This window comes from Paracoccidioides lutzii (genome assembly GCF_000150705.2).
Source record: "Paracoccidioides lutzii Pb01 unplaced genomic scaffold supercont2.9, whole genome shotgun sequence".
Taxonomy (NCBI): domain Eukaryota; kingdom Fungi; phylum Ascomycota; class Eurotiomycetes; order Onygenales; family Ajellomycetaceae; genus Paracoccidioides; species Paracoccidioides lutzii.
Genome location: NW_015440955.1, coordinates 921840 through 935094, shown reverse-complemented (window position 1 = coordinate 935094; position 13255 = coordinate 921840). Strand labels below are relative to the sequence as shown.

The following is a 13255-nucleotide window of genomic DNA, read 5'->3' as shown; positions in this document are numbered from 1 at the left end:
CATCTTGACTAATAAGAGATCAGCAGAAGATCATGACAGAGAGTCTCTTCCCATAATAATACCGCATTAATATATCTTCCGGTATTGCTGTGTCGTTCTCGATTAGCGCTGGTACCCCTTGGGGATAACCTTTTAGACCCCAACTATCACCCAACTATCCGACCCGAAACCAACGCACAACTCCCGTTTCTGCCGGACATCGTATCCGTGGTGCAGATCTTAGGCTTCAGTTTGACCGTCGACCCCAGGATGTCTCTGAGATATTCTTGTTCCTGGTCGCATGATATACTCACGTTTCCGGGCGGTCCAACGCTACCCATCTCGTCGCGATATTTTCGGAGGAGCTCTGGATACCGTGTGCCACCCAGGCTATGCTGGACAGACTGGACCAACTATAGGAGATAGTTAACTATTCGTTGAGATGGCATTAATAGAGCACCATAAAAATTCCCCACTAGCCTTAAAACTTGAACCGCCAACTGTGGCTCCTCAAGTCCCTATTTTCCCGCTATCCCCTCCAAAAACCCAGTTCGTATCACCATTCGCCTCGGCTTCACCCACTCTCCCTGGACGCGGTGAAGTTGTCCTCTCCCTGCTGCCCCCGTCCATCCCAACCATCTCAACCCTCTCCTATAAATACCCCTTAAAGCTCCTGACAAGGACGCCTGCAACGACGCTCAATTCTAAATACCTGGAGTCTGCAACCAACCCCGTCCACCTGTATTTGCTCACGTACGGCGGAGGGTTGCTTCCCGGTGATCATATCGAAGTCTCAATTACCCAGAAGCCACGGACAAGGCTGGTAGTGACGACTCCGCAGGGAAGCACGAAGATATACAGGACAGAAGGACGCAAGGAAACACACAGAGCCAGGGAGGCCAAAGAACAAAGCAGCAGCTGCGATCAAACCCACTCCGCCTACAAGAGTAGGCAAATACTAGACGTGCAGCTAGGAAGCCATTCAGCTCTCTGCTATCTCCCGGAACCATCACAGCCGTTCGCAAATAGCCAATACGAGCAGACGCAGTATTTTACTCTTCTCCAGGACAGACAGGTGGAAGAAACTGCCAACCAAACAGATAAGAATAACTTCAACCAATCCCCAAGCCTCTGCGTGCTCGACTGGGTCAGCCAGGGCCGCGCAGCGAGGGGAGAAGACTGGTCCTTCCACTCCTGGAAGGGGAGGAACGAAATATGGTCCCAAGATCCAGCGAGCGGAGCACGCAAACTCCTCCTCCGCGACACGGTCATATTGGAAGACGAGACGAGGAATTACGCTGAGGAACCCAGCTGTTTAAATTCCTCCACAACAACAGTGTCATCTCCAAATCCTCACTCTCCTCCGATCGGCCTCTCGATACCGGCACGCACACATCCACATGGCATCTTGGGCACATTGATACTCCACGGACCCCTCTTCGTCTCCCTCTCCTCCTTCATAATGAAAGAGTTTACCTCCCAGCCTCGTATCGGCGGGCGGAATTGGGCTTCATCCGCAGCAACCTCCACGCCTGCTTCTGCCAATACCACGAAGGACTCCTCCGTATTGTGGACAGCCGCCCGCATAAGGTCGAATTTCGTGCTTGTGAAATTTGGTGCAAGAGACTTTGAGAGCGCAAAGGAGTGGTTGGGGGGGTTGATGAGGAGGGAAGGGAGTTTGGTGGATGAGTTTGGGACGGAGGCTTTGGGATGTTTGTAGTTATAAAACCTATTCATTCCACGCGCTTTGGTTTGAGATGAGTTTTCATTTCAGTGGCAGGCCACACAGTTTATACATACTCAGCAAGTAGTTGTTGCTTTTCCCCCGGTTCAGTCATGTGAAATTGGCTCAGGGCTTTGTTACGGTGTACCTGCCATTATGGCCGTGGTGATTAATATTCTTTTTAATATTGCCATCCGAACTCCTCAAGAGATAATTAGTTAGATTTCAAAGTTTTACCACAAGATTACATATGACTTTCCAATGCAGTTGCGTATATCAGATGTTAGAGCGAAGGAATGTGGGAAGTATGCGGCGGGAGACGTTGCACCGGGCAGAGCGTCGCATCAAAAAGTTTTCGAGTCGCATGATTAAAACTAAATTTAATTAATATTAACAAGATTATCTAAAAATTTTAATTTAATAGTAAGATGATTTATATACTTATTAAGAAGATTTTTCAGAGTGTAGTTCTTTCATTAAGTTCTTTCATAATTATATCAGTTTCTTTTATTATTCAATACTCTGAGTCATATATTTCAGCTACTTCCATAATTCAGTTATCATCTCAGTCTTTAAAGATAGATTTTAATAATATGCTACTCTATCTAATAAACATATCTTCTTAATCGTATTCAAATATAGAAACATATGGCAATTTTAGATTAGTTAGCAGATGTTCCACGGATATAGAAGCACATAACCAATTCACCCCCTGCCTGGACAGCTTCCAATGAATCAGGTAGGTGGACAATTAGTTGACTGCTCCGTACACGATTCCACAATTAACCAAGCGCTTTTGCAGAAATGTGGGTAGTCAACTGAGTTGAATGGCGTACAGGTCTCCGTACGAATGAGAATTTGGTGTTGCACTCGCTTGGGAGTTATGTTAGTAACTCGTAACTATAATATGGGTATGTATCATAATTACCAAAAATACAACCCCCCGGCTTACTTCTTGATTTTCATTTTTTCTTTTTAATTTTTTTTTTCTTTTTTTTTTTTTTTTTTTGGATATCAGAACCTCCATTCGAAGCTATATCAATTGCAAAAAGAAGTGATAGCTGCCCACAATGCCTCACAAGCACAAACGACGGCAAAGAGATGATGAGTATGAAACCCTCAACCGTACGAACCTAGGTAATAATCTCCATTCTAACCAATGTCTTCTCCTCTACAGCGACAACTTCGACCTTCCCCCGACAAAGATCGCAAAGCCCCTCCCGGCAAATATCAGTAATGGAGGCTCCAAAGAAACCTCAAACAAACGGCACCAATCGAAAAAGTCCGTCCAGAACTCCTTCATAGATGATACCCCGAAAGCATTTATGCGCATGATGCAGCAGTTTCAAAAAGCCACATCTTCAAGCGCCCGGCGCACTCCATCCTGGCAAGAAGATGGCGGGACGAAGTCTAATAGGAAACGTAAAAGGGGAGAACGTGAAGTTGGCACACTGATCGCAAATGGAGAAGCATCGACATCGAGATGGGCAGACTCTAAGAATTATAATAGTAGCGGCAAATCCAATGGAGAATTCCAGCAGAAGAAGGATACAACGACATCTTCGCAATCGCAACCTGCTTCCTCCTCTTATTCTATTCCTAAAATCCTCCCCGGTGAGCGCATGTCCGATTTCGCTGCACGTGTCGACCAAGCTCTACCCCTGTCCGGCATCTCGAAGAAATCGGGCACGTCAAGTATAAGCAAGGATCCTGCGCTGAAGAACCTGCGAGAACAAAGACAGACAAAACATGAGCGGAGACTTCTTCGTCTACAGCGGGAATGGAGAGCCGAAGAAGCGCGGATTAGGGAGCGGGAAGAGGCTGAGCGCGAGGAAAGGGAGGCGCAGCAGGAAGAGGTCAATGAGCAGTGGAAGGCGTGGGAGGAGGAGGCGGGCTTGACGAAAAAGAAAAAGAAGGCTGCAGCGAAGACTAGGAAAAATAAGAGGAATAATAAATGGAAAGGGAAAGCTGGTCTGTTGGATGGGAATGCAAGTGGTTGCGACACCGAGGGCAACGACAACGAAGGAGACGACGACGACGATGACGATCCATGGGCTAAGCTTAATCGAAAAGCGAAGGCTATGCAGCCTGTTAATCCGTTTGAGGTTGTCCAGGCGCCTCCTGCACAGTTGACGAAGCCGAAGGAGAAGTTCAAGATGAGAGGCGTGGGTCGTGCGGTGGTCAATGTTGCCAACGTTCCGGCGGCAGCGGGGAGTTTGCGGGCCAGAGAGGAGCTTGCGGAACACAGGCAAAGTATTGTGGATGAGTATAGGAAAATGATGGCAACCAAGAGGGGGTAACGAGATACTATATATAAAAGATATTCGCAATTGAGGAATGATGGACCATTGTCTATTAGCCCTCGTTCAAAACGGGGAACTTTTATTAGATGATAGGTTTGTGTAAGTCTACTTAAGAATACACAATAGTTCAGTAGACTCTCTCATTGAGATATACTGAGCATTGCGCCCAACGAAAGATTGTGTTCTCTGGGTATATGACACTTGGATAACCCCTAGAACAACCCATATAAAATAAACAAAATGTGTGAATTAACTCTTCTTTTAAGAGCTGCAAGCACAGGAACTCTTTACTATGCCAAAACAATCTATCTTCACTAACACCACCCCTCCCCCCCTCTCCAAAGCAGAAATAAAATAAAAAATAAAAAAAAAAATAAACCATAATCTACCCCCCCTTAATATCCCTCACATACGCTGCAGCCCGCGCCTTAACCTCATCCACCATTTTCTCATTCCCGCCACCAACCTTCTCCTCAAACGCCAGCCACTTCTTAAAAAAGAATTTGGCTTGTTTATCCTTCAACTTCTTGGGCCCAGTTTCGGTCCCATCCGCAGCAATGCCATGCCCCAGGCCCAAAACTCTTTCGAACAGCCTTCTAACCTGCTCCGCGTCACCATTCCTAATCTCCAGATCAAGCAGCACATTCCAAAGATCAACACGCTTGGGAAACGAGGAGAGAAGAGCTTCGAATACCGTTCGGCCACGTTCAATGTCTCCATTTGGAGATCGGAATTCCAGCTGGCCGAATTTGGATGTGATGTCGACGTGGGTGTGGGCTGGGAGTGATTGGATAGCACGCGGGAGAAGTGCGCGTCCTCGTTGGGGGTCAGACAGTGTGTCGAAGAGGAAGGTGGCATAGTTGATGTAGATATTTGGCGATTGGGTGAATTTTTTCTTGAGGGTTGTTTGGAAGAGCTCGTCGGCTTTCTGCAGAGGTAATTCGTCAGTCAACTTTCCTATTAATAGAATAAAAATGGTGCCTCCTGTTGGAAAATGATCGTACATACCTCATTCTTCCCGGACTGGATGTATATACTAGTCATCCGCTCATGGATCTCTTGAGGGTCATTGTACTGACAAGCGCGCTTGAAAACATCCTCAAGAGAGTCGTCATTTCCAAAGATATTCTCTAGGTTGAGCATTGCGATCCAGATATTGAATTTTTCAGCATCTTGGCCGATCCTTATTGATCGAAGAGCTCGTTCCGCAATCTCACGAGCCTTATCCACCTCACTAAGTTCAAGTTGGAAGGCCATGTATTTCAGCCAGAGCAAACTCGAATCGGGTTCGCCTAGCAATAAACGCTCGTAGTCGGCTATAGATTGCGGACCGTGAGCGTCAAGATCACCAGTTCTATCAACCTGGATCTCAGGTTTCCGGCGTTTCTTCTTCTTCGGAACCGCTTGGCCATCGGAGCTGGAACAGGAATCATTGGCCTCATCAACGACGGTAGTTCCACTCCCATTCCAGTCAAACCCAGATGTTACCAAGCCTCCAGTTACACCTGTATCTTCGGTCCCTGCCATCTGCACATCCTCGTCGCTGACATTACTCTCGCTACCGTCACCACCACCCAAGTCGACTCCACCCATTGAAACGTCATCATCGGATTCTAATTCAAGCTCAATTTCACCATCATCCTCGCTTTCACTATCACTTTGTTCATTCCCATATTCGCTGTTTTCACCATCCGATTTGTCATCGCTTTCTTTGAAATAAGAGGCCTTCAGCCCCAAAGATATTCGTTCCTTGTCGTGGTCGATCTTGACAATTTTAGCCTTGACTATGTCACCCTTCTCAAAGAGCTTTCGAGCATCTTCCACTTTTTGCTCCGCCATCTCCGTGCGATGGCAGAGTCCACTAAGATTAGCGGTTCCATCGATCACAATGAAAGCTCCAAATTCTTCGACGCTGCGGACTCTTCCGGTTACAATCTGTCCGCGATTTAAGTCCCTGATCGTGATGGGCGCCTTATAGTTCGGTTCAAGAACCGACTCCTTCAAACTCATCTGGAGTTTATTGGCTTCAGCATCCACAAAAATTATTCTTCCACGAACGAGTTGGTCGACTTGGAACTCAGGCTGCCACTCTTTTAGATAAGAATCTGAAAGATCCGATATTCGGACATAGGCTGTAACTTCGTGACCTAGAGTAACAAAAAGGCCATTATTTGCAACTCTGCGGACAAATCCACGAACAATGTCATTAACCTTAAGTTGGCTAATCGATTTTATTTCCGGATCTTCAATGGGTAACGATGAGCTAAGGACCCTGGAAGGTCGAACAGAAAGCAGAATCTTCTTGTTAGGGACGTCAACGTCCAAAATACAAACACGAAGAACCTCGTTTTTGTGAAAATTAGCCGGAATCACTTTCGTATAGTCATCGGCCATGTCTATCAAATTGATAGCACCAACTGTTGTGTCGCTTAGCTGCACAAGGACCTGGCGTTCACTGACTTTAGTAACTCGTCCAAGTAAAATTTCACCCTTCGAGAAATCCGATATTGTCCTCTTGTTGGGAGGGTCTCCATGTTTTGCAGAAAGGTCAAGCCGATTCTTATCCACATTAACGCCTGTAACATGGACCTTAATTGCGGACCCAACAGGGAAATTTTTCGTTACATCCCCCACAAGTGACAAGTCGTCTGAAACGTCGGTGATTCGAAGCCTTCCACGCACATTCGGGGAGATATTTACCCATAGACAATCGTCACCGATATTATTGATGAACCCTAGCCATGAAGATCCAATTTCGACTTTATCAAGGCTTAGAAGTTCAATGTCATTTGATTCTAGGGAGCTGGGTTTTGCTGAAAGCTCGTAAACAGGGTATTTCCCACTGCGATGGCTGATAGGCAAAAATTTGTGACTGCGAGCATCGTGGATGCCAACGATTCGAACAGGAATTATCTGTTTGGGCTTAAAATACCGCAATGGCTGTTTACGGTCTTTGATAGCGTCCCATTCATCAAATATTTCTGATACATCGATACGGCCTTGAATATTGTCGGCAAGCTGCACATTTATCTGAGTTTCTTTAACAGAAACGATCTTGGCCTTGGTAATTCTGCCAAAAGTCAGGTCGTCAAAAGATTTGATATCCCCATCAACAGGGTTGATGGATGACTGATTGGCATTGCTGGCGGGACGTGCATTATCAGACACATGTTGCTTGCTAGTTTGGTTTTCCTTCAACGATAAAATGAATCTTTGGCGGTCGTCTTCGATAGAATGTACAAATGAGGAGATTGTTTGAGATAGGGTATATCCGAAATTGGGTTTTGCGACATGGTCATCGTCCATGAGCCGCTTTGGAAGAAATCCAGTGAGCCCTCTCAGGAATTCCACAAACAAGCCATCTGCGATAATGTTCTTTACAAACCCGGTGACCTTCAATCCTTCCTGAAGATCTTCAAATTTGGCAGGTAATTCACCTCGTTGACGGGCTTGCTTGAGGCTAGGCTTATTAGAAACCTTGATAAGCCTGTGAACCTTCTGCATACTGAGAATTACAAGGTCGTGGAGTTTCTGGCCGACCCTGATGCAAGCAAGTGCACTCCCATTTTTAGAAGATTGCCCATCGGTGACATGTTCTGCATTTAACCTCGCGACCAACCCAGAACCTTCCAGTCTCAGGAGTATATCTTCCTTTGATTTTTCAAAGACGGTGCAAGAAACAAGATCTCCAGGTTGGATATTCTCAAACGCATTTTTGTAAGTTTCTGTGGATGTCGACGGGTCCTTGCAGGAGACTACCAACTTTCTCAACTCTGCGTGAACAGTCAGTGCATGCACATTCACAACTTGCCCGACGATGAAATGCTGAGATGGGTCTTTGATGTATGCTTCGCTCATTTCTGAGACCGGGAGAAAACCGCGGACTTCCCCATAAAACTGAACAATTGCCCCATGAGGATGGATGCTGATAATTGTTCCCGGTGATTGATTCCCTGGAAGAATGTCGCCATACTCTTTCCAAGCTGGAGATTCGCTATTCAGCAATGACTTTTTCAAAGTAAGTCGCAGCTGGCGTTTCTCCAGATTGACGGAAAGGATCCTAGCAGAAACCTGTGCTCCTTCGCGAAACTTCCTTTCTGGGTGCTGTAATTTAGTATCCGACAGGTGCATTCTGGGAACCAAACCAGAAATACCATCTGCAAGAGAAACAATAAGACCATCAATACCATCAGGCCCAGTTAACAGTTTCTCAATCTTTCCTTTGACAACGGCGCCGACTGCCACATCTTCAAGACGAAGGAAAGGCTGGTCAATTACTTTCCTTTCGAAGGATAGAAGGTATAGATTGTCCAAAGCACTGAAACCAACTATTCTTGCCTCGTGCGTAGAGTCAACTTTGTAGGGCCCTTTAGTCGCAGATATACTGTCGACCTTGTCATCCGAGAGTCTGGAAATATGGACAAAACCATAGAGCTTGTTGTTAAATTGGACGTAGACACCCAAGCCGGGTTCAACTTTAGTGACTTTTGCTTCAGGTACGATGGCGGATACGGCCGGGATATCCTCAGAGGTGGAATATTGGTCAAGAACAGTTGGAGAAAACTTGACAACGTGCTCGAGAATGGAAAACCCGAGTTTCAAAGGTTCGACAGTGGGAAATGTGCAGATGAGTCGCCCTTTAATCTTTGCACCAACGTGATATTTGGTGGTGAGATCTTCTGTTCCAGTAGTCGAACCGGACTGAACTAGGTCAACGACTGCGTCTAGCATTCCCATGATCTTGCCTGCCATACCCGTCGACGTTACTTCATTTAAAAGAATCTCTGCGGCGGTTCCGGGGAGGAAGGAATTAATAGTTGGTGCGGAAGTTAAATAGTGTGATTTTTTGATGGAGCCAGCAGCTGGGAGATTTGCAGATAGCTTCACGACGCTGCCATTCGCATTGTGTCCGGTAACCACACAGAGAAAAACCGAGCCTTCCTTTATCTGAGAAACCTCAAGATCGGGGGGGATTTCCTTCGAAGACATGAACCCTTTCGTTTGGCCGTCATCCAAGCCCAGGTCCATCACCAGACCATGATCCTCCACACTCACCACAGACGCCTGCACAGTGGTATTGACAACCATATCAGATTTAGAAAGTCCAGAATTGGCATCTCGAGGATCCACTGAAAGTTGGATGTGCTTTTTTCCCTTGGTTTGAGGATTTTTCGTCTCGCTCTCTGTCGCGGTAACGGACGCTCGAAGGTACTGGCCAAGCTTAAAATACGATTTCAAGTCCAAATCCTCCTCGTCGTCACTGCCACCATCGTCAGATCCTTCATTCTCATCTTCGTTGCTGTTTAGGAGCTTCTCGATTTTCTGCTGGAATGTTTTTGAGATTGAAGTGAGCGGAACGTAGCCAGTTAAATTATTTGGCAGCGACAGGCCAATGTCATGGGCATTGATGCTAGAGACTTGGCCAAGGACCTTGGAGCCTATAACAATGCGCTTCGGGGAAGACAAAAATATTAGTGGAGGTGATTCAATTGAGATTCATTCCTTCAAAGCAATGACTACGGGCAACATACCTTGAAGTTGAGTCCTTCGATGCGCACAGCTTGCTTTGTGGGATCTTCAGAAGCTGCTTGTTTCTTGGCCTTGGACTTCACTTTCTTGAACTTAACCCCAGATGCTTTACCAGATTTCTTGTGCCCTCCGTCCGCTTCATCCATATTATCATCTTGTTCTCCAGCGGCTCCGTTCTGCTCGAAAAGAACATCGCGAGTTGCCTGAATCTGGATTTGTTTTCGCTCGAGAGGGGTTAAAATGTTCCCCCCACCACGAGGGAACACAGGTTCCTCCTCTCGCAAAACTGAAACTGCCGGAGCCTTGGAAGGTAGATCCGGAGAATCCCTTGAATCCTCCGGCTGAGACTTTTTCCCTCCCTTTGCACCCTTGCGCTGCCCACCATCTGTGACCTTCACTCTTTTCTGTGGCTGTCGAGAGTCTGGCTCTTCGGGGCCATTGCCCTTTCTCTTGAGGGGAGCCATGGCTCATCACAGAATCTGGCAGGGCAATTGACTGTCCACAGCTCTGTTGTTGTTGTTGTTGTTGTTGTTGTTGTTGTTGTTGTTGTTGTTGTTGTCTCTATCACAAGCCCCCGTCTTTTACAAAGCGCGGATGTGCTAAAAAATCGAAAATTCTCCTTTAGGCATAGCGCGGGCCGGGCTTCAAGCAAGCACCGACAGGAGGGACCAAACCCTTTTGGATCTAGCGCAGTTCCCCACCGTTAGCATTTCCCAGGAATGCATCTAATGCACGGGCCACTCTGACTAATCTCTCGCGTTCTTGACACCCCCGGTGAACGCGCATGCCTTTGGTTAGGTAATTTTCGCGGGGGCTCCGCTCGGCACGTGTGTGATTTCCCCAGGGCGTTGGGTGTTGGTGTCGCGACGACGTGCCTGGGATAGAGCCTCAATATCAAATGGCTCTCTCTCTTGGTCTTCTTGATAACCTTCACTGCGCCATCTCCTCTCACTTGCAATTCACCATTCTCTTCCGTGCATTAGAATTTAGAGTTAACTAGCTGTCTTCTCTAATAGCACCTAGCTATGGACTGCGCTCTTGGGTCCTCCCTGCTCCTCCCCTTCGGATATATGTCATGTCGGATCTCCCCCCAAGGATCTCAAGATACTATACCATCCTCTCCTCCCAGGTTCAATGCTCCAGCAATACCCTCATCTCCTCCTCGAACCAAAACAAAGAAGCCTCCTTCAGTTACCCCCAGATCTTTCAAGCGGTTTTTCACCCCGCGCTCTGTTCTGGGTGCCCTTGCAAGCGGAGGGAACGATCGTGCCAGTCGGCATGCATTTAAAGATGCCCACTTCCCAACATTGAATCGGCTTGGGCCATCCTTCGCAGGGATAGCAGATGGACCCCGTGATGGCTCAGGTAAATCGCCAACGCACGGAAGAGCCTCTACCCCGCTCAGGAAACGGAAGTTGTCGTTTTCCTCAAGCCCGCCTCTTCAATTGTCTCCAATTAGGAGAGTACGTATTGCACGGGGTGTTCTTCATAGTGATATGGACTCAAGTCCAAGTAGGCCGAAGCCTGATAGCATTGACTTCGAATCTGTGCCGCGATTGGACATGCAAAAACGCAAGCAACATATCCCTCCGCCTCCACCTCTACCTTTACGCCGTTCTAATGTGCTTCAAACGTCCGGTCAATTCTTTGTACGCAGCCTTTCTGAAAAAAGATCAGGCAAGCTGACATTACGCTACAACTACAGTACAAGTATGTCGTAGATCCTTCAGTTAATATTTTCCCTTGAACTAATGGACCTATTTGAAACAGCCTGGCGGGACGAAGTTTCCAACTTCTATAGCTTTCCTGATGACGTTCATGAATGCTCGTATAGAGATCAGCAGGGAGAACGTCTCACTCTCCCATTTTGCACTGTTGCTTGTCATAGTGAGTAATCTCCCGCTCTATCCCCTGTTAATTTGCAATCCATTTCTAAAATCTTCGATTACAGCCAATTCTCTAGTAGCGATTGGAGACGAAGAAGGAGGTATCCGACTACTGGATTCCGCTAAAGACGACCAAGCCGGTTTCTCGAAGGCGTTTCTCTCATTTCAGCCGCATACGAACTCCATTATGGATCTAGATTTTTCCTCGGATGATACGCTTTTAGCCACTGCATCTGGTGATCAAACAGCCCGGATTATTGATATGCCCACTCAAACTTCGATCTTCTGTCTATCCAAACATACATCATCTGTCAAACGGGTACAATTTCAGCCTGCTTCTAATAATAATATAGTCGCAACCTGCAGCCGCGATGGCAGCGTTAATATTTGGGATCTGCGATACAAAGCCTTTGACAGGCCCGTGGTGCAACTGCGCTGTTCCCTTGCATCAGATGAGGATGACTCTACAAAGCTAACTACAACTAAAATGAAATACGCCCAAGTAGCTAATAATATCTGGTCAGCACATGCGGAAAAACCCCGCCCCAAAACAGGCCAAGAGACTGAGGCCTTGGCACGCCGAGATGATATATCAGTCACGTCCATCGCATTTCTCAACCCTGGCCGTGAAAACCTCTTTGTCACGAGCAGTGAGTCAAATGCCTGTGTGAGGCTGTGGGACATGCGAACTACATACTCCTTACGGCGTAAAACACCCATCCCCCTGGCCATAACCAGACAGCCAGACAGCCACGAGAAATACCGCCAATTCGGGCTGACATCCATGGCTTTCAGCGGCGACGGGAGCAGACTCTACACCCTCTGCCGTGACGGTAGCATCTACGCATACTCAACATCCCACCTGACTCTATCAAGTTGTCCAGAAATGATTCGATGCAGCACAAGCTTCAAACGCTTTCCAAGCGACGAAGCCAAACCAGGTCTAGGCCCCTTGTATGGCTTCCGCCATCCACGTCTCCAAGTCTCAACGTTTTTTGTCAAACTCGCCGTTCGCCAGCCTGTCAACGACAAGAGCGAAATGCTCGCCGTCGGCAGCAGTGATAACTGCGCTGTTGTCTTTCCAACTGACGAGCGTTACCTCACCCCACCCTCTTCCACGCCAGCTCCCCATACAGTACTCAATCAAGGAAGGACGCCACGCCGTGCCGGCCTTCGCAAACCCCAGTCCAGTAATGTAGGATTGTCAGGGCGTTTGGAAGATTCCATCCCGATATATCAGCACGGCGCAGCGTTGGTCGAGGGGCATAAGAAAGAGGTATCGGGTGTTTCGTGGACGAATGTTGGGGAACTTATCACCGTCAGTGACGATTTGCATGCTCGATGTTGGAGGGAGGGGCCCGAGGCGCGGGACTTGAGGGTTGGAGGGAACATGGACGGTAGGAGGTGGCAGTGTGGGTGGGCTGATGTGAAGGATTCTGCTGATGATGATGAGGAAGATTAAAGAGAAATATCGAAGAACGAATTCTTGCCTATATCCTCTTCTCTGCTTCTGCATGATGGACTAGGTTGCTTGGTGGATTCTTAATTTTTTTTTTTTTTTTTTTTTCCTTTCATTTTAACTCGTTTCAATGGGCATCCAGCAGATGGCATTTGCGGGGACCCCTTTTGTGTCACTCCCTTTGGAACATTTCTCATTCATACTTATTTAAATGAAAAAGTGTAAGAGCTAGCGTACATTTACTATTTCTTATATACCAATAATGACTTGGTTATTTTCAGTAATAACAAGTTGCCCTTACATCATTGTTATTCGGAGGTTCACGGAGCCCTTGAAGAACCAAGATATTCAGTTACGTAGATTTATTTATATATGG

The 13255-nt window shown here is 47.0% G+C and overlaps 4 protein-coding genes across 4 annotated transcripts; 3 read left to right on the top strand and 1 right to left on the bottom strand.

The window, feature by feature from the left end:
• Positions 1-421: 421 nt before the first annotated feature.
• On the top strand, positions 422-1699 carry PAAG_11778 (hypothetical protein; the record flags this gene model as incomplete). The annotated part of the gene is made up of 1 exon (XM_015847364.1): positions 422-1699. The coding sequence occupies one exon, from the start codon at positions 422-424 to the stop codon at positions 1697-1699; it is 1278 nt and encodes a 425-aa protein (XP_015703055.1).
• Positions 1700-2772: 1073 nt separating this feature from the next.
• Positions 2773-4002, top strand: PAAG_03955 (hypothetical protein; the record flags this gene model as incomplete). The annotated part of the gene is made up of 2 exons (XM_002794316.2): positions 2773-2810; positions 2880-4002. The coding sequence occupies 2 exons, from the start codon at positions 2773-2775 to the stop codon at positions 4000-4002; spliced, it is 1161 nt and encodes a 386-aa protein (XP_002794362.1).
• A 388-nt stretch (positions 4003-4390) lies between these two features.
• Positions 4391-9998, bottom strand: PAAG_03954 (rRNA biogenesis protein RRP5; the record flags this gene model as incomplete). The annotated part of the gene is made up of 3 exons (XM_002794315.1): positions 4391-4933; positions 5014-9456; positions 9537-9998. The coding sequence occupies 3 exons, from the start codon at positions 9996-9998 to the stop codon at positions 4391-4393; spliced, it is 5448 nt and encodes a 1815-aa protein (XP_002794361.1).
• Positions 9999-10559: 561 nt separating this feature from the next.
• PAAG_03953 (WD repeat-containing protein) lies at positions 10560-12882 on the top strand (the record flags this gene model as incomplete). The annotated part of the gene is made up of 3 exons (XM_015845114.1): positions 10560-11244; positions 11305-11421; positions 11486-12882. The coding sequence occupies 3 exons, from the start codon at positions 10560-10562 to the stop codon at positions 12880-12882; spliced, it is 2199 nt and encodes a 732-aa protein (XP_015702203.1).
• Positions 12883-13255: the final 373 nt, after the last annotated feature.